This window comes from Gorilla gorilla, chromosome 6 (assembly GCF_029281585.2).
Source record: "Gorilla gorilla gorilla isolate KB3781 chromosome 6, NHGRI_mGorGor1-v2.1_pri, whole genome shotgun sequence".
NCBI lineage: Eukaryota > Metazoa > Chordata > Mammalia > Primates > Hominidae > Gorilla > Gorilla gorilla.
The window spans coordinates 116,541,712-116,567,669 of NC_073230.2; the positions used below are offsets into that span (position 1 = coordinate 116,541,712).

A 25,958-nucleotide genomic window follows, 5' to 3' on the forward strand; every position below is an offset into this window, starting at 1 on the left:
TTTTATATAAAACTCTGTTACATGTACAAGTGAAATAACTTTTTCTTCCCTTCTAAAAGAAAAGGCGCCTATACTTTTGATTCTGTTGATTACAGATATAATAAAGAAACGATTATACTTTTAACACCTGCCCTGCCTTGTCTCAGGTTTTACCTTTGTTTTATTGCCCTGAATTGGAGCCATGAACTAAATAAATGTAAGTGGATAAATCATGTTTACAGTACAGCATGGGTGTAAAAGTGTTTCACTGAGGCACTGGAACAGCAATTTAGAAACCAAAGCCAACAAATTATTCTTAGTTTTCGCCTTCATAACCGTTAAATAGTTTCATTAATGTTTAATGACAATTTTACTACTTTTGATTTCACATAAAATTAATGAATGTATATTAAAAGTGCTGAATGTGAAAAGTATCACAACCATGTATTAGCATTAGTTCTTTAGTGATGGAACTTCTAAGGTCTTGAAGAACCAAGTACAGTGTTTCAAGCCAAGCAGTGGCTCATTTTACCCTTGCAGTAATCTACTTTTTAGTCGTTTAGTTTTAGATCCAGAAATTTGATAGTATGAATGGGGAAATACACATGTAATAAAAATGTTGCAAGACATTTGTTCATACTCCTGGCATAAAAGAAAGTATTTCATAGGTGAGATCCTAGAGGTAACCCACTAAAGTGTATTAAAATCCCAGGACTGGAAGAAACTTCTTAAAGTTTCACGTTAGCTCAGGGTCCAGATAGTCTTTCACAACTCCTAACTTGCTCCTTACCTGCCTGGATTTCTGCTCTCTTCTGTCCTTCTCTATCAGCTAAGCTAAGCTCAGTAAGTTGTTTCTTACTAAAGAAAAAAAATTGAATCATACTGTAGGGTCTTTGATCTTATTTGATCCATTCCACCCATGTTCTATATATCACGTACTGAGACCCAGGAGGGCAAGTGGCCTACGGTTACCTAGCTGGTAAGTGACAGATTCTAGAAAAAAATCTGTCTCTTAGTCCAGTGTTCTTTCTACTCCATCATGCTGCCTCTCATCCTGTAGGTTTTGTTTCAAACTCAGTAACACCCTGTTTTGCTTTTTGGTAATATTTGCAATGATAGAATCCTATATACTCAAGAGAAAGAAAGATTTTGTATATAAACATCTAATTTATAGATAAGGCTTAAGGGTTTGCAAAGAAGGAAAAATTGTCAGTTGATCTTTACTCCATCAGAGTGATCTGTAACTTATGGATCAATATTTTTCTTCCTGCCAAATAAAAATTTTACCCATCCTGATCAAGTAGCTATTAGATAGATGTGTGTATATTTGCATATGATATATAAATGTATTCTCATGTACAAATATAAAGAAAATACGGTATGTATGCACGCAGATCATTTACAATAAGTCCTATGTGTGTATCCACATCTTTTTATCTTTTATATTTGTATCACCATAATCTTTAAAGAAAATATTTCATCATTTAGTCTCTATTATTTTCTTACATAACCCAGTGGTTAAAGGCACATCCTCAGAAATCAGGTTACCTATAACTGCATGTTACTAACCTTGGGCGTGCTCTTGATCCTCTCTGATCTGTTTCCCCATCTGTAAAATGGAGATAGTACTAGTGTCTACCCCTTATGGTAGTTGTTGTAATTAAATGAGATAAAACATGTAAAAGTACTTAGAACCATAATATAGTGAGAACACAATAGGTATTAGTTATGATAAGGTGCTCAACTGCTAGTTGGTCCCTACGAGAGATCTCTTATGTTCCCTTTTACACCGCACCAAACCTTGAAGAAATAAGTAAATTTACATTTGGACCTAGATCAAGGTATTACCACTTATGTTCTCTTAAAAATATAAAATTTTATATTGCATAATTTAAATATTGGCTATATAAAATGCTTGGACTTGGAAGCAGAGACAAAATGAACCGATTCATCTGTATGAATCTCCCTCACCCCACCAATTTCAAGTAGTTACTTAAAGCTGTCCTAATCTTAAATCTTAAATGTGTCCTAATCTTAAAGTGAAACTGTTTTTTTTCAAGTTGTAAGTGCTTGAAGCTATTTAAGTGCTTACTACATTTTTCTGCCTCCTTTCGACTAAAGTGTTACTCATTTAAATTGCCCTTGTGCAAAGTTTGTTACCTTTCCTATTGCGTGATGGATTATTTTGCCACTTTGCCATTTATAACTCATGCTTTCTTACCACTGTCTTTGTTTATACTGTTCAATCCACCTAGACTATTTCCCCATCTCATTTCCTCTATGTTCACATCTTTATCTGTAGTAATTACATGGTTTTATATATATATATAGTGTGTGTGTGAAAATTATCAAGCTACATATTTAAGATTTTTTCAATTTATGTATATAATACCTGGGTAGTTTTTATAATTCCCTCATGGTTAAAGTAGAGAAACTTTTACTTGGAGTATACGTTAAAAGTGTACTATATAAAAATCAGTATGCAGAGTTAGACCCCACTCCTGAAATGTTGCCAATTGTTAGAACAATATATCTTTATTTCTAAGTCATTTCTCTGACCATGAAAAAGATACAGAGTAGTAGCTTCTATCAACAATATAATATTTTACTACTGCAAGAATTCCTTTTTAAGGTTTTGCTCATGTATGGTTTACTTTTAGAATATTTAAGCCACCAGACAGAGGATAATCAAATATCAGGTTATTATTAAATTTGAAAGAGTTGTTTTTTAATTCATGAGATATTCTGTCATGTCAGAATTAATAAATTTTAAAATTAAATTTCTGTAATTTTCACTTGCTACACAATTACTAAAATGTTACTTCAGTATTTAGAAAGTATTTCAAAACTTTATTTTAGTTTTTTTATACCTAATATAATTGTATTGCTTTACAGATGGCAGAAGATTTTTTCATTTAATGTCTGGGGTAAAATTGCAACTTTTTGGAACAAGGCTTTCCTTACCATTATCATCCTATTGATTGTTCTATTTCTAGGTAAGTACTAGATCCCTTCTTTGAATAAATATAACTCTTTTTTTAAATGAATTTCTTTTTAATTAATAGAGTTGATGTTACAATTGGTGTACAGTTGACTTTATATAGTATATTGATAGTACATAGAGTGGATACTGATATATTGATACACAGTTGATAGATACTACCATTCTGTATGTTCAAGCTTAAGTTTCAACAGGGCACAATGATTCTTAACCCCTTCTGGGTTATTTCAAGATTTAAATGCTGTATATTAATGCATACCTTGCCGTTCAGAGTTACCAGACTTTATTTTTCATGGTGTTGTCTCTCCTTTGTTACTGTGATGTCCTAGGCACCCAGGAGCTTAGCTGTTAGAAAGGCAAATAAAAGAATAGAATCATTAGGCTCTCCAAAGGAGTCTTAGATGCAGGGTGTGCATTTGGACTGGATTAAAAAATAAACATGGCCGAGTGTGGTGGCTCATGCCTGTAATCCTAGCACTTTGGGAGGCCAAGGCGGGAGGATTGCCTGAGTCCAGGAGTTTGAGACTAGCCTGGGCAACATAGCAAAACCTTATCTTTACAAAAATGTAAAAATTAGCCAGGTGTGGTGATGTGCACCCATAGTCCCAGCTACTCGGGAGGCTGAGAGACTGGAGGATTGCCTGAGCCCAGAAGTTCAAGTTTGCAGTGAACTATTGCACTCCAGCCTGAGCAACAGAGCAAGATCCTTCCTTAAAAAAACAAACAAACAAACAAAACTGCAACATAGATTTGGGGACTACCGCAAAAATTTGAATATGGAGTGATTGTATAATATTAGGGAATTTTTGTTAACTTTAGTTGTGATAACAGCATTGTTACATAGCAGGGTCAGCAACCTATATAGCCTGTGGGCCAAATACCTATTTTTGTAAATAAAGTTTTATTGGGAAATGACCATGCCCATTTGTTTACATAATGTCTGTGCTCGTTTTTCAGCATGTTTTAAATTTTCATGGTAACAGTATTTTCAAAATTAAAAGTAGACCTTTAGGTTCTTGTCAAACTAGAAGTTCCATGAGTCTTAATAATCACCATGTTTTTCCAGTTGTTACTGAGCTCAGAGAAATTGAGTGACTTGTCTAAGATTACCTAGCTACTTCTTGAAATGCCCCTTCTTGCACAGAGTATGTTTTCCCTCAGAATTCCCTCAGAGTTGTTGTGTTGTTGGTTAAATAGGATTTAGAGAGGCGAACTTGGGACCCTAACTGCCATCTTTGACACTGTTTTGTGAGAAAATGTCTTCCATGTTCCAAATCACCAATCTCTCAAATAGAATCCTCTTTATAAAACTAAGAACATCTGGTATGAGAAGGAATGGTATTGTCAAAAACAGAAAGGTGTGAATGATTTGTGCCTCTTTTCAAGATGTAAATATTTGTCTCATGGTACATTATTAATGTTATGGATTGAATCTCTAGCCATATAACTAGTTATGAGAAGTCAGTAAAGAACAATAAGGAAAACTGGTTCCAGTTCTGCCACCAGCTAACTAAAGGACCTTTGAAATGGCTTTTATTTCCTGGGTTTGATTTATTCATCTTGTGAAATAAAGGGAGAGATGGAAAGAATCTCTGCAGCTCCTGATTTTATGATCTTCTAACTCTAAAATTATCACAAAAATTTCTACTGAAAACTGTCACTTATCATGTAAGGGAGGGGAGTTGTAGTATAAGTTCTTTTGGTTACATTAGAAACAAACTTGGCCGGGCGTGGTGGCTCACCTCTGTAATCTCAGCGCTTCGAAAGACCAAGGCAGGTGGATCAACCTAAGGTCAGGAATTCCAGACCAGCTTGGCCAACATGGTGAAACCCTGTCTCTACCAAAAATACAAAAATTAGCCGGGCATGGGGGCGCGTGCCTGTAATCCCAGCTACTCAGGAAACTGAGGCAGGAGAATTGTTTGAACCCGAGAGGCAGAGGTTGCAGTGAGCCGAGATCGCGCCATTGCACTGCAGCCTGGGTGACAAGAGTGAAACTCCGTCTCAAAAAAAAAAAAGAAACCAACTTGAACTCGCTTGACCAAAAAAGGAAAAATTTGTAATAAAATACGGGGGTGTTGCAGAGTAGCCCAAGAAAGGAAGGAAGCCAAATTCCAGGGAGGGATTAGTACTTGGAACTGAAATGTCCTTTTCTTGGCCATACATTTTTCCTATATATACTTCATTCTTTTTTATTATGGACTCTGATATTCTGTCTATCTCCAAGGCAGTAAATGGGTACCACACAGCTGCCAGGTGTGGTACCCATTCCAGACATATGCAAGGGTTAATTCATCATCTCTGAATCCCAATTCCACATCAAAGGAAAAAAAATTGGACCAGCTAGCACCAGGTATCTACTCCTCATCTCCTATAACCAGGAAGGTCACAAGGGAGAATCATGACTGCTGGCTGAAGCCTGCATCTTTGGGTAAACAGGGCAATTAATTCCCAGAGAACAAGGATATCATGGATAGTTAAGGCAACCAGATAGGTGCTTATCCTCTAGGTCTCCATCCAAAATGGAGTAATGACACCTACTTTCGTGTTTTAAGATTTAAACGCAGTAACATATGTAAAGTGCAGAGTCTGATGTTCGAGTCCACAACAATGATGTAAATAATGCAAAACCAGTGGATTACTCATGCTTAATTTATATTTTACTTGGAAATTTATTTCCTTTTTCTTGGTTATCTCTCTAAATAAGGTAACTTTTTTATACATTTTCTTTTTATATGTATTTATTCTTTCTTTTTTTTTTTTTTGTGACGGGGTCTCACTCTGTCACCAAGGCCAAAATGCAGTGGTGCGATCTCGGCTCACTGCAACCTCCACTTTCCAGGCTCAAGTAATTCTCCAGCTGCAACCTCCCAAGTAGCTGGGACTACAGGCGAGAGCCACCAACCCCTGGCTAATTTTTGTTTTTTTTAATAGAGACAGGGTTTTGTCATGTTGCCCAGGCTGGTCCCAAACTCCTGAGCTCAAAGCGATCCGCCCACTTCGGCTTCCCAAAGTGCTGGGATTACAGGCATGAGCCACTGCACCCAGCCAAAATAAGGTAGCTGTTAAGAAGTATTTGTATTCTTAGAGCCAACACTAACTGAGTGTGTGCATACAAGTGTGTGTGCATGTGTGTGTATTTTAGGTGCAGGTAAGAGACAGAATGGAAGTGGGAATTTCAAGAGTATGTTTAGTGTTAGCAGAAATGCATCCCAGGAATTTGAAAGTTTCCATAACTGATCTAAAATTGGATCATCTTCAGATGGTTTATAGAAAATTGACTATATGTCACATCCTTCCCTTATTGTTGACTCCATTCCATTTTTCAGACATAGTTACCTTTTTAGTATACAGGTGATGTATTCTACAGGTATGTTTACATGATGATTGACATTAATAAACCTTTTTAATATTATTGGTTAATCTTCAGCTTTTCTGCATAGTGGATTCAGGAGTATTATTCCCATTTAATTACCAAGGAAGATGAATCACGAAGCATAATGATCCTTCATAGTACTCACTATTTGCCTATTCAAAATAAGTCGTAAATATATATTATCTTTGTTGGTTTTTTGGTAGTGGTTGGCATGCTCTTACTATATTATTGAGGCAATCTGAGAAATGACAAAGGGGAAATACCCATTAAGATACAGGAAATTTTCTAAAGATCATTTAAGAGACTACTTTATATAACTATGCAAATAAATTGGAAAACCTAGATAAAATGTATAATTTTGTAGAAAAATATGATTTACCAAATGAATACCAGTAGATATAGAAAATTTAAGCAGACTAATTTATGTAGAAAAATTATAGAAAGTTATCAAAAAGGACCCCTATTTGAAAAAAAAAAAAGCAAAAAACCAGATAGTTTTATAAGAAACCCTACTGCTTTCAGAAAACAGATATTACTACTGCTTCTTAAACTATTCTAGAATTTAAACTTCAAATTGTACAGAGCTAGAAAAAAGCAAGCTGTAGAATTGAAAATAAGTCAGAACAAATGAACTGAATAGTACATCAGATTGCGATATATAACACAGAGAAAAATAATTACTCTTGAACATAGTACTCTTAACTTTTTACCTCGCTGGTAGGGTACATTTTAAGAACCAAGAGGATTACAATGAAATCTGAAACTTTATAATAGTTTTATTGTTGGTAATTTAAAAGCTGTTTTATGTATAGTGCAGCATCAAGCAAATTAGTATGTTCATGGTATTAGAAACTAAGACTTTCAGGAATAGATATGGCATACAAATATAAAGTCAAAAATTAAGGATTTTTTAAGTTTTAGAGTGATTTATTTGGGTTTTATTTTGGAGTATGGAAATGTGGAACTAGATAGAGGTGGTAGTTGCACAGCATTGTGAATATACTAAGCACGACCGAATTGTTCACTTTAAAGTGTTTACTTTTATGTTATATGAATTTTGCCTCAATAAATTAAAACGATTTTGTTAAAGACATAGGAGTCTGGCTTTGGTCATAGCAAAACGGGTTGTATTAGACTATTTCTCCTGTGTTAAAAATTATGAACCCTCGATAAAATACAAAAAAAGGTATTTGAAGGCCTTGCAGAGCAACCAAAAGCAGGCAGAAACTAGAGGGACGTCAACCCTTAAAAGAAGGGAATCATACTGGGTGTGATCACATTTATATAGCCTTTCTTCCAACCGCTTTCCAGTCATGTGGCATAGACAACTATATAGAACTCAAAGCAAAAAGACAGTCTTAACTGACTTAAGGGGTCAGAGGTCAGATTCAAAAATAAGAAGGATGTCTAAGAAATGAGAGAACCCAAAAAGGGAACCCCAAAATCCACATGTAAACTCCCCTTAAATTCTTGGTTGACTCTTCAACCATGGATGTGTAGGAAAGATTCCAAGGAGATCAATGAAAAGGAACAGCCAGCAAAAAGCAGCAAGGCTGAGAAGAAATTTTGGCTGCTGGCCACCAAGGAGAGACAGAGTTTGGAGTATGAGCCTCATCACGTTAGAGGGGCTTGGTAAAGACCTTGAACCTTTCCACTAAAATCACAGAAGGGCTACTCCTTAGGAATAGAGACTATATCCCAGGAATTAGAAATTTACTATAACTAAGGCCTAAAGCAAAACAGACTTACCCTAAAAAAGTATAAAAAATCAAGCCTCTCCAAACAGCTGTAAACTGTACATCAGCAGTCCCCACCCTTTTTGGCACCAGGGACCAGCTTCATGGAAGACAGTTTTTCCATATGCAGGAGCAGGGGATGGTTTCGGGATGATTCAAGCACATTAAATTTATATGCACTTCATTTCTATTATTATTACGTTGTAATATATAATGAAATAATTATGCAACTCACCATAATGTAGAATCACTGGGAGCCCTGAGCTTGTTTCCTACAACTGGACATTCTCATCTGGGGATGATGGGAGATGGTGGCAGATCATCAGGCATTAGATTCTCATAAGAAGCATGCAACCTAGATCCCTTGCACGCGCAGTTCACAAAAGGGCTTCCACTCCTATGAGAATCTAATGCCACCACTGATCTGATAGCTTGAGCAGTAATGTGAGCGATAAGGAGTGGCTGTAAATACAGATGAAGCTTTGCTCACTGGCCTGCCAGTCACCTCCTGCTGTGCAGCCCAATTCCTGACAGGCTGTGGAGCAGTACAGGTGCATGGCTCCGGGGGTTGGGGACCCCTGTTGTACATAATCTTTGCAAGGGCACATGAATATACTAAACTCTCTTCACCAAGAAACACTATATTCTGGGCCATAAAACAAGTCTCAGTAAATACAAAGGATTGAAGTCCTACCAAGGATTGGAATCATATAGAGTATGGGGGTTTTGTTTTTGTTGTTTTATAGAGACAGACTTTCGCTTTGTTGCCCAGGCTGGTCTCAAACTCCTGGCCTCAAGTGATCCTTCCTGTTCCCAAAATGCTGGGATTACAGATGAGAGCTACTGTGCCCAGCCCCTACAGAGTATGAAAATAGAAATCAGTAACAGAAATCTGAAAAACCTATACATGTTTGAAAATTAAACAAGACTTGTTAGTAATCCTTGGGTCAAAGAACTCACAAAGGAAATTAGAAAATATTTTAACTGAACAATAATGAAAATACAATATATTAAAGTTTTAAGATACCATTAAAGCACTGCTTAAAGGAAAAATTATAGGTTTAAATGTTTATTTTTTAAAAAGATTTAAAATCGGTGATTTTAGTTTCCACCTTAATAATATCTACCCATTATATTGAATATTGACAGTGAAAAAAATAATATTCACTCAGTTTTTTTTTAAAGATTTGGAAGGAAGATTTCTCATTCTGATGAAGATCTACAAAAAACCTCAAGCTAGCATCATACTTAAATATCAAAGTCTTCCCCCATAAGATTGCAAACAAGGCAAGGATATTTACACTCTGTTTATTCATTTGAGTAATAGATGTCCTAGCCAGGGTAATAATAAGTCATGAAAGAAATGAAAGGCTTAAAGATTGCAAAGAAAGAAGTAAAATATCCTTATTTGCAGATGACACGATTATTTATATAGAAAATCCTGGCCTGGCACAGTGGCTCACTCCTGTAATCCCACCACTTTGGGAGGCTGAGTTGGGCAGATTGCTCAAGCTCAGGAGTTGCAGACCATCCTGGGCAACATGGCTAAACCCCGTCTCTACCAGAAAGTACAAAAATTAGCCAGGCATGGTGGCTCACGCTTGTAGTCCCAGCTACTCAAAAGGCTGAGGTGGGAGAGTTGCTTGAGCCCAAGAGGTCAAGGCTGCAGTGAGATGTGATCACATCACTGCACTCCAGCCTGGGTGACAAAGCAAGACCCTGTCTCAGAAAAAAAAAAAAAGAAAGAAAGAAATAATCCTAAAGTATCTACAAGAAAGTTATTATGTCAAAGAAATTAATATAGTGGGGTCACAAAATACAGGTGGGTCAGTATACAAAAATTCAGTATATCAGTAATTGTATTTCTATACTATAAGCAGTAAACAATAGGCAAATGACATTTTTAAAAATTCCTTTTCTAAGTACACCAAGAAGCCTAAAAACCTTAGAAATAAACTTTATAAAAGAGGCACAACAGCTCTATACAGAAAACTACAAAAACATTGCTGAAAGAAATTAAAGAAGATCAAAATAAATGGGGATTTTTCATCAGTTGGAATACTCAATATTATTAAAATGTTTGTTCTTCCAAAATTCTACGGACATAACACAGTCCCAGTCAGAAACCCAACAGGCATTTTTGTAGCAGTTGATCAGTTGCTTCCAAAATTTATGCAGACATGCAAAGAACTCATAAAACAGTCAAAAAATCTTTACAAATAACAAAATTGGGAGACTCACACTACCAGATTTCAACAGTAAAGGGGAAAATAAAAACAGGTTAGTGGGCTTTATCTAATCAGCTGAAAGCCTTAATAGAACAAAGATTGACCTCCTCTGAGCAAAAAGGAATTTTGCCCGCAGGTTGCCTTTGGACTCAAGATGTATTTCTTCCCTGGATCTCCAGACTGCCAGTCTACCCTCCAGATTTTAAACTTAACAAGCCTCTAAGAGCATATGAGCCAGTTCCTTAAAATAAATCTCGAGCTCTCTCTCTCTCTCTCTCTCTCTTTCTCTTTCTCTCTTTCTCTCTCTGTCTGCCCCCTGTACCACTCTTCGCCATACACACACACACGCACACACACACACACACACACGCACGCACGCGCACACACACACACACCCTATTGGTTCTTTTTCCCTGGAGATCCCTTACTAATACACCATCTTAACTAAGTAATCAAATTTAGCATCAAAAAGTATGAGACAAACTAACATTACACAGCATAAACTATGAGGGATTCTTGCCAAAAGTATTAAACCTTATCCAATCAAGTATTTATTTTATTTTTACTTTCTGAGGCCTGGCAGAACCAATCAAGTCTGACTTCTGGTTTTCTAAAAATACAGGAGTTAGAGAAAGAAATTGGACTACACTCAGACAAATTCAGAATGTGAGAACTTTCTTTGCGCTTATTTATTTTTTAATATTTAAAAAAAGAGACAGGGTCTTGCCATTTTGCCCATGCTGGTCTCCATCTCCTGGCCTCATGCTATCCTTCTGCCTCTGCCTCCCAAAGTGCTGGGATTACAGGTGTTAGCCACCACACCCAGCCAGAATGTGACAACTTTCTAGAAAACAATTGGCCTGGCACCTTTTTAAAAAAGTATTATATGTCAAGAGATTACAGAAACATAACTATATGTAATGAGTATCCATTATAAAATGCTCAGTTTGAAAAAAATTCTATGAAAGACATTTGGGAGACAAATAAAGCAAATAACCCAATTTAAAAATGGGTAAAGGATCTGAATAGATATTTTTCCAAAGATGATATACAAATGATCAACAAGCACATGAAAAGATGTTCAACAGCATTAGCTATCAGAGAAATGCAAATCAAAACCACAAAGAAATGCCACTTTACACCCACTAGGATGACTATAATCAAAAATATAATAACAAGTGTTGCTGAGGATATGGAGAAATTGGAACCAACATACACTGCTTGTGGGAATGTAAAGTAGTACAGCTGCTTTGGAATACAGTTTGGCAGTTCCTCAAAAATTAAACATAGAGTTACCATATGGCCCAGCAGTTCATCTCTTAGGTATGTACCAAGAGAAATGAAAGCACATGTCGATATAAAACTTGCACATGAATGTTCGTAGCAGCATTATTCATAATAGCCAGAAGGTGGAAACAGCTCAATGCCATCAACCAATGAATAGATAAACCAAATGTTACCACATTCATACAATGGAATATTATTCAGCCATAAAAGTAATGAAGTACTGACACATACTACAGTGCAGACGAACTTTGAAAGCATTATGCTAAGTGAAGGAAGCCAGACACAAAAGAGCAGATAGTATATGATTCAGTTTATATGAAATGTCTAGAACAGGTAGTTCTGTAGAGACAGAAAGCAGATTGCTGGTCACCAGGAGCTGAGGGATGTATATAGATTTTCTTTGTGGGGTGACCAAAATGTTCTGAAATTAGATAGTGGTAATGGTTATACAACTTTGTGAATATACTAAAAACTACTGAATTATACATTTTAAAGAGGTAAATTTTTATGGTATGTGAATTATATCTCAATAAAGCTGCTAAAAATAAAATAGTAGTCAAAAAGGCCCCAGTTTTCTAACTGGAGTCTCCTTGTGTGGCAATAACTCTTACCCAAGACTTCTGTTGGTTGCATGAAAGGGGAGCATTCAAACTTGTTCATATACTTCCACTGGCTTTTGAGACCTTATAAGGCAGATGCCTTCCCTAGTACATACAAGAATCCAGGAACTAAGAATGCACTCTATGTAGACCCTTATAAGCTGATATCTATTTTCCACTGGAAAGAAGTGGTTCCCCTGCATCTGAGACTTCCCAGAACTGAAAGCATCAAAGGAGCAGCTATCTGAACTTTTCCAGTAGCAGCTGCTATGCACTAGTCGGAGGAGTGTATGCCACCACAGATCAAATCCCATGTTAACAAACTTATGCCAGTGGAAATTTCAGTATAACCAAATATTTTGAAAATCTCAATCATTTAAAGTAATAATATGTAATAAAATGCTAGTGTAGTAAGAGAAATGGGATAGTCTCTTGGAATTGATTGTAATGGGATATGACATCTGTCATTGTCAATAGGCTGAATTTTAGTCATCTTAGAGACAAAATGTAAAGGATAATAGTTTGCAGTGTAGTTAGAGATGAGAAACAGTAAAATGATGGTAAGTACTAGATGAATAATTTAAAAAATGCTATAGCAATTCAAAATTTGCTACTAGTGTCCATTTATAGAGCACCTACTTTGAGCATGAAAAGTTCCCAGGTACTGTAGACGGAATGACATAAAGGTCGCCTCTGCCTAAAGTCCATTATTTAAAAGTTTGGTCAGTTTTTCTAAAACTGCTTTCCATTTTTAACAAGTTTATATTCGTAAAAGCCAAAAGTACTGTTTTCTTTTGTTCTGTAATAGATGCTGTGAGAGAAGTAAGGAAATATTCCTCAGTTCATACCATTGAGAAGAGCTCCACCAGCAGACCTGATGCCTATGAACACACACAGATGAAACTTTTTAGGTCTCAAAGAAATCTTTACATTTCTGGATTTTCACTATTTTTTTGGCTGTAAGTAAAAAATAATAATAGAAGCACAATTTAAAAACATGACTTATGCTTCCCTTTCTCATTTTGTCCACCTTTACTGTAGTTTTTTTTTTTTTTTTTTAAGAGAGACAACCTTTCGCTCTGTTGCCCAGGCTGCAGTGCAGTGGTGCCTTCATAGCTCACTGTAACTTCAAACTCCTGGGTTCAAGTGATCCTGCCTCTTCAACCTCTCATTTCTAGGACTACAGGCGGCACACCACCATGTAGGGCTAATTTTTAAATTTTTTTGTAGAGATGGGGTCTCACTATGTTGCCCAGACTGGTCTCAAACTCCTGGCCTCAAGTGATCCTCCCACCTCAGCCTCCCAAAGTACGGAGATTACAGTCACAAGTCACTGTACCCAGCCTACTGTAGTTTTGTTTGTTTGTTTGTTTGTTTTTTAAGATGGATTCTCGCTTTGTCGCCCAGACTGGAGTGCAGTGGCGCAATCTCGGCTCACTGCAAGCTCCACCTCCTGGGTTCACGCCATTCTCCTGCCTCAGCCTCCTGAGTAGCTGGGAGTACAGGCGCCTGCCACTGTGCCCTGCTAATTTTTTTGTATTTTCAGTAGAGACAGGGTTTCACTGTGTTAGCCAGGATGGTCTCGATCTCCTGACCTCATGATCCTCCCGCCTCGGCCTCCCAAAGTGCTGGGATTACAGATGTGAGCCACCGCGCCCGGCCTGTAGATTTTTTTATAACATCTTTGTAAAAGAATTCAGATGATATACCCAAATAACAAACAGTAGTTAACAGCTTGTAGGTTTGGCCAGTCCATAAGGCCCTGAATGATTAGGCTCCTGCCTCTCTTTGGAGCATTGTCTCATACATGTCTCTGACATGTACAATACATTCCACCCTTACAGACCTTCACCATTTATTCATTCATTCCATCTTGCAACAGATATTGATTGAGTTCTGTGGTGTACCTAACTCTTTCCCGTTTTAGGGTCTTTACACAAGCTATTCCTTTTGCCAGAACACTCTTTTCTTTCCTCATTTCCTGGCTAACTTACTCATCCATTAGCCTCTTTCTCAAAGCCTTCTGTGGCCATCACTACCCACAAAGTAGGTAGGTCTTCTCTTACAGGTGCTCAAAGAATGTATATATACTTCATTTTCTAGTGTCATTCATGGGTGTAATTAAATACTGTTTTAACTTTTGCTTCCACAAATAGGAGCTAAACCCCCAAGGGCATGGACTTTGCTGTTTTCCGCTGTGTCTGCAGTACCTAGCAGAGTGTCTTAACACTTAGCATTTCCTAAGTAAAGGAATGTCTGCTGAATGAATAATTGAAGATAGTCATCACTATTTCTTCTAACAATGGCAGTTACCCATAAACAGATGTGAATGAGCTGTTCTTCGGCTTGTTTGACCTTACACAATGTTCCTTAAATAGCAGAATTTGAACTGGGCCAAAAAAAATAATTCTCCTACTGGCCCTGTCACACTGTCTGAAATTTTCCTGTTTCTATTCCTCCAAGCTAAAGCCTTCTACAGGAAAACAAATAAGTACCACTGAACCTGTATTCTGAATGCTGGTCTTCTAACAAAGATTCCAAAGGAATGAGACACGGGCCTGTTTTTACTAAGAGACTTGAATTAAAAAAAGAATAATGGGTTCTGCCTAAACATTATCTGCCACCACCACACCTATATCTAATGGGGAGTAATTTGGCAATGACTGTTTTAAAATAAGTTTCTGGTGATTGGCCAGTAATACATTATTCTGGTTTTTTTTTCTTAGAGTGTTGAGACGTCTGGTTACGCTTATTACTCAACTGGCAAAAGAACTGTCAAACAAAGGTGTACTTAAAACTCAAGCAGAAAATACTAACAAGGCTGCCAAAAAATTTATGGAAGAAAATGAAAAACTAAAAAGGGTATTTAATTTTCTTTGTAAAAATTAAACGTTGTTGGTGTTCCCGAGGAGTAATGTATTTGTTTTCAGCATCAAAAAGAGCATGTTTATATTTTATAAGCAGAAAATTACCATAATTAACAATATTTTATGTAATGATTATTTCAAGAATAGTTTTACTGTTCTTTAGAAATGCTTGTTCCCACTAATATTTTTACTATTATTTAGATTTGCTTTTTCTCCATAGTGGATTTATACCATTGGACCTATTTTCTGTGATTTAAGGAGAAAATAGTATTCTGGGAATATGAATTTTAGTTCCTTCATTACCGTTAAGTTTACTTTATAATCTAAAGCAAGTCTTTATAACTGTTTCTATTTATTTTTCAGTTAAAGTATTTTTAAGCCTATATTTTAGTTTTCTTTTAAATGATTGGTTTATAGAAAGCAGAGAAACGTCATTGATGCTAGATTGATAATTGCACATAATATTTGAAATCTTTAATGTTATTCCTCTATTTTCTATCTTTTGATCTCATTTCACAGTGGCAAAAATAAAAACACAGTCATTAAAGCTTTGATTGATAGTGATAACTAAACTCAAAAGCACGCAGCCTTGTATTTATAGAACAACTGATCATGTACATATCTTAATTTAAAATTATACACATCATTTTGGAGTAATGATTTGTAACCATCAGAACACTGCTTTTTTTCCTCTTCAGTTGTTTTCCTCTTATTCTTTAGCTCTAAGAAAATGGAAAGTGTTATTTTTCTCATACATACCATACTTAATACACTTAAATTAGTCTTGCCCTTTTAAAAAAAGCACCTTCCTCAAAATACTTTTGCAACTTTTCTCTTGGAATTGTTTTCAGAACCAGTTACCCATGCAAGGAAACTTATGTCATGATTACCAATTCCTTGACCCTGAGTGATTTATTCTTTCTGTTTGTTTGTTTTCCTCTCCTTTGTTTCCATACTGTTCTGATTTGCTGCTTCCTGCATAGCTGTGACCCAGTCAGAGGAGGCACAGATATGCTGGGCTAAAGCCAGTACACAGTGGGGAGAAAGTCTTTGAGCAGCACATAAAAGCAGCTGTCAGTGCCCAGAGTATAACTAATTGACCAATAAAGTGACCAACAAAGGCCATAAGTGAGAATATAAAAGATGACGTCTGTTTCAAGGTACTTCATGTAGGTTTTGAAAAATAAGCTAAGGGAAGATAAGCTTGTGAAAACACCCCCTTTGTTTTGTCCTTCCTTCCTTTCTTTCCTTTCCTCTCCTTCCCTCCCTTCCTCCCCAGACTGATCTCAAACTTTTGGCCTCAAGCAATCTTCCCACCTTGGCCTCCAGAAGTGCTGGGATTATAGGCAATAGTCACCGCGCCCAGCCATACCTCTTCATTCTCTATCAGAGACACAGTATCCAGTGGAAACTGCATTACCCTGAGATCCGAGAGACTTAGGTGCTAGTTCCAACATGTGACGTAGCACAAATCACCTATGTTAATGGACCTCAAAGTTCCTTAGCTGTAAATAATAGTTAACATTGTGCCAGGTATTGCTTCATATGCTTCACAACAATGTTTTTAACTGTTAATTTTCACAAAAGTCCCTTGAGTTTGGTATTGTTATTATCTGCATTTTATAGATGAGGAAATGGAGGCATGGAAAGGTTAAGTGACTTGTACAAGATCATTCAACTAATATGTGACAGAACTAAAATTTGAACCTAAGCAGCCTGACTCTAGAATCCACATTCATAACCACATTATTTTGTGCCCTCAACAACTATGTTATCCTATAGAACAATTTCCACGTGGTACCTATAACCCCTTTCTGTTCTGATACTCAGTTAAAGAAATGAAATAATTATGAAAGACCAATTAACTTTTAATTTTACTACTTCAGTGTGATAGAGCTTTACTTTGCCCTGATTTTTTTTTCCAGCCACGTAACTTAACCAAGGTGGGATAATTTGGATGAGACAGTGAACGCTTGCGTTGTTGTAGCTGGTAATCATTAAATTTCAGATTTCAGTGTTCTTGGTCTTTCTCCAGCGTCAAGTTACACATCATAAATTTAGGCAAGTTTACAGGTGCAGTAGTGAAAGCTTATTTACAAGACTAACACAAATCCACCTTTTCCAAGTCAATGGCATGAAAATTCAAGCAGTCAGCAAAAACGTTCCTGCAACTCAATGATTCTCTTCTAATTTGGGTAATCACTGGAGATTTTATGAACTGAATTCAGTGAAGTAATAGCTGGAGTTGTTTTCAACTTGAAGTAGGCAACACATTAAAAGAGATTTGGAGAAATTTTTTTCTTGTGCTGCTCTTTACAAAAAAGAAAAACTTTTAATTTGAGAAGATATGAGGCTCCTTTAGTTTCAGAATGTATTTCAATCCTCCCTTCTCCAGAAAACAGTCCTTGGGATTATATAATATATGCATTAGAGCTTTAATTCCTTCTCTGAGCTGCCTAATCTCTATATAGCACAGTAGTACTGTATTTGGTCTTGTGCTACAGTTTTGTCCTTTTTGCAGTTTTACAGTTTTGTCGTTTTGTCCTTTCTACTAGATTGAAGTTACTCAAAAGTAGAGACCATGTTTCTCTTATATTTTTATCTCTTACAGCACCTTACATTGTAAAAATATTTGCATGTAGTCATTGCTCAGTAGAACTTTGTGTTTTGATGAATATATTGGCTTACATTAGAAAATGAATCACCCTGCAGTGAAATTCCTCTCTTATGTTAGTCTGTTTAAAATTCTCCTGTGTTCCTTTTTTACCTGACTATAGAACCTGTCAGTATCAAGTTGTTGCCACTGGCCAGGTGCAGTGGCTGATGCCTGTCATCTTAGCACTTTGGGAGGCTGAGGTGAGAGGATTGCTTGAGGCCAGGAATTCAAGACCAGCCTGGGCAATACAGTATACACACACACACACACACACACACATACATATGTGCACACGTGTATATATATATATATAAATTTATATATAAATTTATATATCTATAAATTTATATATCTATAAATTTTTATATATATTTATATATTTATTTATATAAAAAATTTGTATATATATAAAATATATTTATAAATATATAAATATATTAAAAATTTATATGTATATAAATATATTAAAAATTTATATGTATATAAATATATTTATAAGTATATAAATATATACATTTATAAATATATATAGGTATATAAATATATACATTTATAAATATATATATTTATAAGTATATAAATATATATTTATAAATATATAAATACATTAAAAATTTATATGTATATAAATATATATTTATAAATATATAAATATATAAAAATTATATGTAAATATATATTTATATATATAAATTTTATATATATATTTATATATAAATAAACATATATACATGCACACATATATATAATTTTTTGTAAAATTAGCCTGCCATGGTGGCACACGCCTATAGTCTCAGCTACTCAAGAGGCTGAGATGGGAGGATCACTTAAGCCCAGGAGGTCAAGGCTGAAGAGACTATGGGTTGCACCACTGTACTCCAGCCTGGGTGACAGAGTGAGACCCTGTTTCTTAAAAAAAAAAAAAAAAAAAGTTGCTGCCTGCCTCTTTATTTAATCTATTGACCCACAACAGTATACATATTATGTTTTTCAAACATTTACTTTGTCTTTCTAGGTAATTTAAATGTTTTATCATTTCTTTAAGTCAGCTTCTTAGTTCTGATGATAATTATAGTTTCTGTTCACAATACAGATTATTAAATTTTTACTCCATGATAATTTTATTTTGATCAGTTGTTTTACTATATGGATCTTAATTTTTCTTGCCTAGAAAAGATAAGCTACAAACACTAACATTTTTAAAGCCAGAATCAATTTTAAAATATAAAGAGCATTATAAAGGATTAACGGAATAACAGTAATTTGGAAACTATTCAATGAAAATTAGAACTTTCCAGCTGTAGAAATGGTCCTGTCATTTCCCACTTACCCATCTCCACTCTGACATATTCTTCTCTTACAAATTTGTCTGTATAAAAATAGTCTGAGTAGATAGCTCTACAATCAGAACATAATGGTTTTCTAATTAATATCATCCTCAGAACTGTTTTTTCCCTTAGATTTACGTTTCTCATTAATTGAGGAAGAAAGACTGACGTTATTTACCTAAATACTTTTGAGAACATTATTTTAATCACAGCAACTAGAAATTCTTATGTTCGTTTTACAGATTTTGCCATAATAGGAAATCTTTTTTGTGTGTTTCCCAAATACTAAGTTTCTGTTAGCAAAAGTACATTGTAGAAAACTATAAAATTCTGAAAAGGACAAAGAATAAATTATAAACAGGTAATTTTAGATAGGTTACTCAGCTTATTTTCTGTAAGAATGTCTGGCTGTTGCAATCTAAGCTTATTTCTTCCTGTATCTCCTTTTGCAATAGATTTTGAAAAGCCATGGTAAAGATGAAGAATGTGTTTTGGAAGCAGAAAATAAAAAATTAGTAGAAGACCAGGAGAAACTGAAAACTGAATTAAGGAAGACTTCCGATGGTAACTTTGTGTACATGTGAAAAAGTAAAAAGACTAGCATGATATTTTATGCTGTACACTTCACTGTTTTTCCTAAAACAAAACTAATGCCTAAATGTTCTTCTAAGATACCGAGAATGACCTATTTATAAATTCTTGTTCAAATATGAAGATAAAACATTGTGTCAGCCAAGAGAAACATGCTCTGTTATACAGAAAAACATGTAGGTGTTTCAGATCTGTGTTGTAAATACAGATGTTCTTGCCTTAGCAAAAGAGCTGTGTTCCTAAAAAGTTGTTTATAAATGTGTTTTTATAAAAAGAATCACATTTTTCCATCATCGTATATTCCTCCTCTCAGAGAAGCAATTGTAGAGGAACAGTTTTCTTACAAGAAAATATATTGTTTATTTCAAGCACTAATATATTCTACCTGTTAGACATAAGGAAAGCGTTCCTTGAAAGAGATGGGTAGGCACAGAGTAGGCAACAATATCTGGGATGTCAGCTAAGAATTTGAGTGCCTCCTTCCCACATAACATTGCAGTGTAGGCTTGAAGTGGAGCATCCCAACTCCATTTTCCTGAAGGCAGCAATTTCTTCTACATTAAAAAAAAAAAAGTTTTGCTAGTGTTTTTTTCTTAGTCAAAGAACAAATTATTTTTGTTGCATCTGCACAGCACAGAAAAGTAGATAACCCAAATTCAGTGTCATCCAAGAAAACTCAGTGTAAGTTTGTGGCTTGATGATTTGCAACATTTCTGTGTAGAACAGATAGTTTTTTATGTTGGCCAGACACTGAGAAACCTCACTTTCAGTTGGTGTTAAGGTACGTTGTTTGGATAGGGTTTACTTCAATCAGGATGTATTTGAATTTGAGATGAAAAACATAAAAATAAAAGCTAATTCTGTGAATAGAACAGAAATCCACTGGAGAATATTTATGTGATACAAAATTCTTTAGTCACTTTCCTCCTTATTATTTCAAGTGAAAAAAAGAAGACAGTTCAGAAGCAATAAGTTAAAAAATAAATTACCCTTATAGACAAAGTGGTATATTATGTAGTTGGCATAGTATAGCCCAAAATTCAAGAATCTTCTAGTTGGTACTGTTGCCTTTTCTGTAATTCCAAAAGATTTCGAACATGATCAAGAAATGTTATTGTTTATATGAAAATGAATTTAATAGTTACCTACCGTTTACAACAGACATTTCAGAAGAGAAACTAGTGTTCTTTTTTAACCCTGCATAAAATATTGCTACTAATTCTTTTGAAGAATGAAACCATCTATTTCCAAAACACAAAAATATTCTTTCAAAATCCTGCTTTCTTTTTTCTGTATCCACCAAGAATCTCTTTTCTTATGTTGTAAGCAGGGTGGCACAAAAATAAAAGATAGACAAGAGTGTATGTGTGCTACACTTCTCTTAACCCTGCGCAATTTAGTTTCTCCTTTCACCTTTCAAAAATTCCAGCTCTGAGATATTTTGAGTTTTAACTCTTTAAATCTGGCATAAAACTTAACTTAGTATTACATGAGCATTTCTTTAAAAGACAAAATCAGATTTTAGAGAAAATGAACTCTTTGACAATGTAAGCATTGTGTTTACAATCTGATAACAACTGATACCAGCTTCTGTGTTTGAAGTATAGACTGCAGAGCTACTTTCAAAGTGAATTAGTGTTCAGGTAAAGGCAGATTTTACCTGTTTGAGTGTGTCCTGTTTGGTTCCAGCAAGACGTATAATATTTTATGAACACGTTTTATTTACCCTAAGTTTTTTTAAAAAATAACATTTGTAATGACCTTGAGAAGATCAGAGTTCCATTTCTAAAGAAGGTGTTTCCTTGGTCATGTTCTGTTGACCTAAACCAGTTAAATTCAGTAAGGTAAGAACTAAGAAAATATATCTATTAATAGTGCATGATTTGGATGAATTCAGTGGTACAATGCTTTGTGCACAGTACCACTCAAAAATATTCATTGATTTCTAAATATTGAGGGTGTTAAGGTGACAAGGCTTAAGAAAGATTTAGAAAGAGATCTTATATTTGAAAATTGAGTTAAAAAAAAGCAATGTTTTTTTTTTTTTAGAGGAAAATAGGGTGTTTTCCTTATGAATTTTCTTATCCTTTGTGTTACTTAAATCTAAGTGAAACATTTTCTCCCAAGTGTATTATTGGAAACAAAACGTAAATACAAATGTTTATTTAAGCTAGTTAGCCCCAAATTTAAAAAGTGGCATTCTGAAGGCAGCTACTGAGAACACTCTATCAGTAGTGGCAAACACCTTCAGTTTTTAACCTCCAACTCCTATTTTGACCAAAGTTTGTAAACTATTACCGGTGCTTCCGTGCAGTAATATCACCCTAGCACAGACATTGTATTTAGTGGAAAAACCTTCTGATGTCCAAGGAGATTGACTTTAAAGGTCTCTTCCAGGAAAACTACTTATTTTCATAAATGAATACCTTCCTTTATTTTTTTTTTTTTTTTTTTTTTTTTTGAGATGTAGTCTCACTCTGTCGCCCAGGCTGGAGTGCAGTGGTGGGATCTGGCTCACTGCAAGCTCTGCCTCCCGGGTTCACGCCATTCTCCAGCCTCAGCCTCCCAAGTAGCTGGGACTACAGGTGCCTGCCGCCAAAACGCCTGGCTAATTTTTTTGTATTTTTAGTAGAGATGGGGTTTCACCATGTTAGCCAGGATGGTCTCCATCTCCTGACCTTGTGATCTGCCCGCGTCAGCCTCCCAAAGTGCTGGGATTACAGGTGTGAGCTACTGCGCCCGGTCTCCTTTATTCTTATAACTAGAAATATGTAGCATTCAGTCATTGTATGCATCCAAGCAATGATAAAAGTAAATATCGTTTAAAAAGTGATTGAGCTGCATGTGGAAATGTCTGTTCTTCATTCTTTTAGGAGCAGGAATACATATAGATATAAAAAACATCCCATATTTTAAAAGGAATTCTTAGGGCTGCCAATCTTGTAGTAAAGGTTGAATTAGCAATATATGTCTTCTACATAAAAGAAAAGAGAAAACAGTAATTGGGGGAAATTTCTTGACCATGCCTTTCTTCTGTTTGTTCCTGCTTTCCTTTGTTCCTTCTTTGTTTCATCAGCAATTTTTTTTTTTTTTTTTTTTTTTTTTTTTTGAGACGGAGTCTCACTGTCACCCAGGTGGGAGTGCAGTGGTGCAGTCATGGCTTACTGCAACCTCGAACTCCTGGACTCATGAGATCCTCCCGCCTCAGCCTCCTGAGTAGCTGGGACTACACGTGTGCACCACCATGCCCGCCTAATTTTTTTAATTTTTTGTAAAGACAGGGTCTCATTTTGCTACTTAGTCTGGTCTTGAACTTCTGGCTTCAAGCCCTTCCTCCTCAGCCTCCAAAAACGCTGGGATTATAGGCATGAACTGCTGTGCCTGGGCCTCAGCAATTTTTAAAAGAACTTTTCAAGTAATTCAGTCGTTGTAAAGTCATTTAATGTGGAGCATAATTAACACTTTCCTTAAAAAGTGTGCCTCTTGAGGATAAAGCAAACTTTAAATAAATTTCTTAAAGCACATACTAACAATCAGAAACTGAGTGTAAAGACCTATTATGAGTACCTAAGTATTAGCAGCACGCAATAGAGATACTAGATTTGGACCAGGAAACAGAACCCTTAGTCCCCTACTTAAAATAATGATAATTCAACTCTCTTCCTGGATAAATGCTTTCGTATCACCTTGACTTACGTTGAACAAAACTAAAATTACCTTTTGCAGACCAACTTTGATACCCTTGAAGATGTTAAGTTTTTTTTACTTTTTATTGCCAGTTAACATAGGGACCAGATAGTGAAAAATAGCTGAAGTGTTTTTCCAGAGAAATTGGAGATCAAGGCAAGATAGAAAATTACAGGGGAATTGCTGATCTGTATACCGCAAACCCTAAATTCCTGCCTCTTCAGTGTTAAGAATAAGACATAAGCTTTGTATACAAGTTTAAAACCATATGATTTCCAGTTTCTTACAAATGAACCATATATTCATCTAAAAATAAATTCTAAAAGTTTACCCTAAGCATGTTTTACAGTTGTAAATTTTTGTGGACGTGAACTTAGTTATCTTTTACCTACAGTTATATCAAAGCCCCCAGCTTATTTTAAAATTATTAATGCTTAAAAACAGTTTGCTGTTTTTAGTCATTTTTGTTGTTGTTGTTGTTGTTGTTGTTTTGCTTTGTTGCCTTTTAATGCACTTTTGTGATTTAAATAAGAAAAAAACATATTATTTGTTTTCATGTCTGGAAGTTTCTGTTTCTTTGACACCTTTGTCCCTTCTTGTATCAACTGAAAAAAAAACTGCATTAAGAAAGAATAATATAGTTTATTTGATGGTTGTGCCAGTAGGCAATATATAATTAATAGTATTTTAATTATTTAAAGTAAATAAAACTCATGACCAATCCTTTTAGTTAGGTAAATAAAGGATTTATTAGTATTTATTAGTTCATCTCTGTGTTATCTTCACATATTGATGTTATTGTCAAAACAGAGAAAAGGGTTTGCTTGCTATCGGAGTACTTTTCTTGGACTAATATATAATGGTGATATTGCATCCTGTTTGGTTCCCTGTTACATTCCCATTTAATTGTGATGTTTCCCTTTCTTGTGAGCTTCTTATCTGTTATCAAGGCCTATACTCATAAACTATGTGTCTTCCAGTAACCAGGAGGAATAGCTATAGGGAAGATATTAAGACAGAAATTCAAAGATACCTTATATATTATTCACAGTACTAGCAAACATAACGATGTCTACCCTGAGGAAAAGCTTTTATAATCTCCACAGAGGGACATTAAAGCAAGAGAAAACAGTTTCTTCTCAGAAGAGCTTGTAGTCCAGATGGTAAACCAAACATATGTACATAAAGGGATTCATTTCCTCCCCAGTGTGAAACATGGGCTAGTCTACCAAAAACATGAGTGGAGAGTGCTAAATGCATACTGAATCAAGGAATGTTCCAGGTGTTAAAGATGTAATCAAGCACAATTCTCTAAATGTGTTGATGGACATAGAATGGCAGAAAAATGAGTGAAATGATGCTACTGTTCTGAGTGAGAAGAGCAAAGCAAAAAGCAGAGTGGTCTGTTAGAAGTCAATGTGTCACACTAGGTGCAGTGAATGATAATGCTGTATGGTTGAGGGGTCCATTGATGTAGCCCCTAAAAGATCGAAGGAGATAATTACTTTGAATGCCTTGGTGTTCTTTTCTACTGTCTTATTCCATACGTAGATATGCATGTTTACTACAATCCTTCATGGTAAATACTTTTCTAATGATATCAGCTTATGGCAGGTTCATGTTTATGGCCAAGTAAGTTACAAAAATTAAACTGTACAACTCTAGTTTTAAAACACTTTCAATTAGGAAAAAACACTAAACTATTAATAGTGGTTTTCCTTAGCATGTACAACAAATGACTTTTTCCTAGAGTTTAAATTATTTTCTACAATGAATTTCTTTTGCTTAATGAAAAAGATAGCTTTTTATTGTAAAAAGAATTTAAAAATAAAAATAAAAAACCTCTTCCAAATACCCAGGTAATCTAGGGTGGTAGTTTTTTGGCTTGAATTATCTAATTAATTGGCTATATTCCAACTTTACTTTGTTGGTAGACCCTAAATATTAGAAGCTGTTCATATAGCTTTTGCTAAGTTATATGAATTACATTGCGAAATCTGAGGATACGCCGGGTAATCTTGGTGAAGTCATTGACTCTTTTTAGGCATAGTTTTCTCTTTTGTAAAATGAGAGACTGAACTAGTTAAACTTTAATGTCTATTATATAGCTCCAAATAATGTAATTAAGCAAAACTGACTATCAAGAAGTATTTTCATTGTTGGCTTTTTAACCCTTCAAATTATATTTATTTTTCATGAGAAAAATCTTTTCACAGTAACTTCCCTTTCTCCAAACTTAATAAGCTCAGCAGGTGATTAAGCCACATTCTTCACTTTTGAAAAATGTTTCATGCAATCTTAGGATCTTTAGGACAGGATCTGGCAGGTTTTATGCATCTGTTAGCTCACAACACAAGTGTGCTATGTAAAATGGGAACACAAGTGTGCTGTGTGAAATGGGGCCACAAGTCTTAAATGTAGGGCATTGGGAGAAGAGAGGATATGCCAGTAAACAGAACCAATTCCCATTAGTGTTAGAGCATGGCTGTTTGTTTAGAACATTTATTAGAACCATTGATATGGAATAATAAAACTTTGCAGAAGAAATGATTTAAGAAATTAGCATGTTCTTTTCATTATAATTTTGTTAGGGAAATAAAAGATGGGACTAGATCTCTAGAGG

General features: G+C 35.2%; 1 protein-coding gene and 1 non-coding gene across 17 annotated transcripts in view; both read left to right on the plus strand.

Moving 5' to 3' along the window:
• Positions 1 to 25,958, plus strand: part of BCAP29 (B cell receptor associated protein 29) — a 51,489-nt gene that overhangs the window by 1,276 nt on the left and 24,255 nt on the right. For all 16 annotated transcript variants that reach the window (XM_055392620.2, XM_055392610.2, XM_055392615.2 and 13 more), the window contains exons 3-6: positions 2,875 to 2,975; positions 13,015 to 13,165; positions 14,933 to 15,068; positions 19,513 to 19,621. In XM_055392620.2, coding sequence (XP_055248595.1) covers positions 2,875 to 2,975; positions 13,015 to 13,165; positions 14,933 to 15,068; positions 19,513 to 19,621 — 497 coding nt within the window. The remainder of the gene's footprint in view (positions 1 to 2,874; positions 2,976 to 13,014; positions 13,166 to 14,932; positions 15,069 to 19,512; positions 19,622 to 25,958) is intronic.
• On the plus strand, positions 22,487 to 22,630 carry LOC115935524 (small nucleolar RNA U109). Its single transcript, XR_004071137.1, has one exon. It is a non-coding gene; the product is annotated as a small nucleolar RNA U109 (small nucleolar RNA).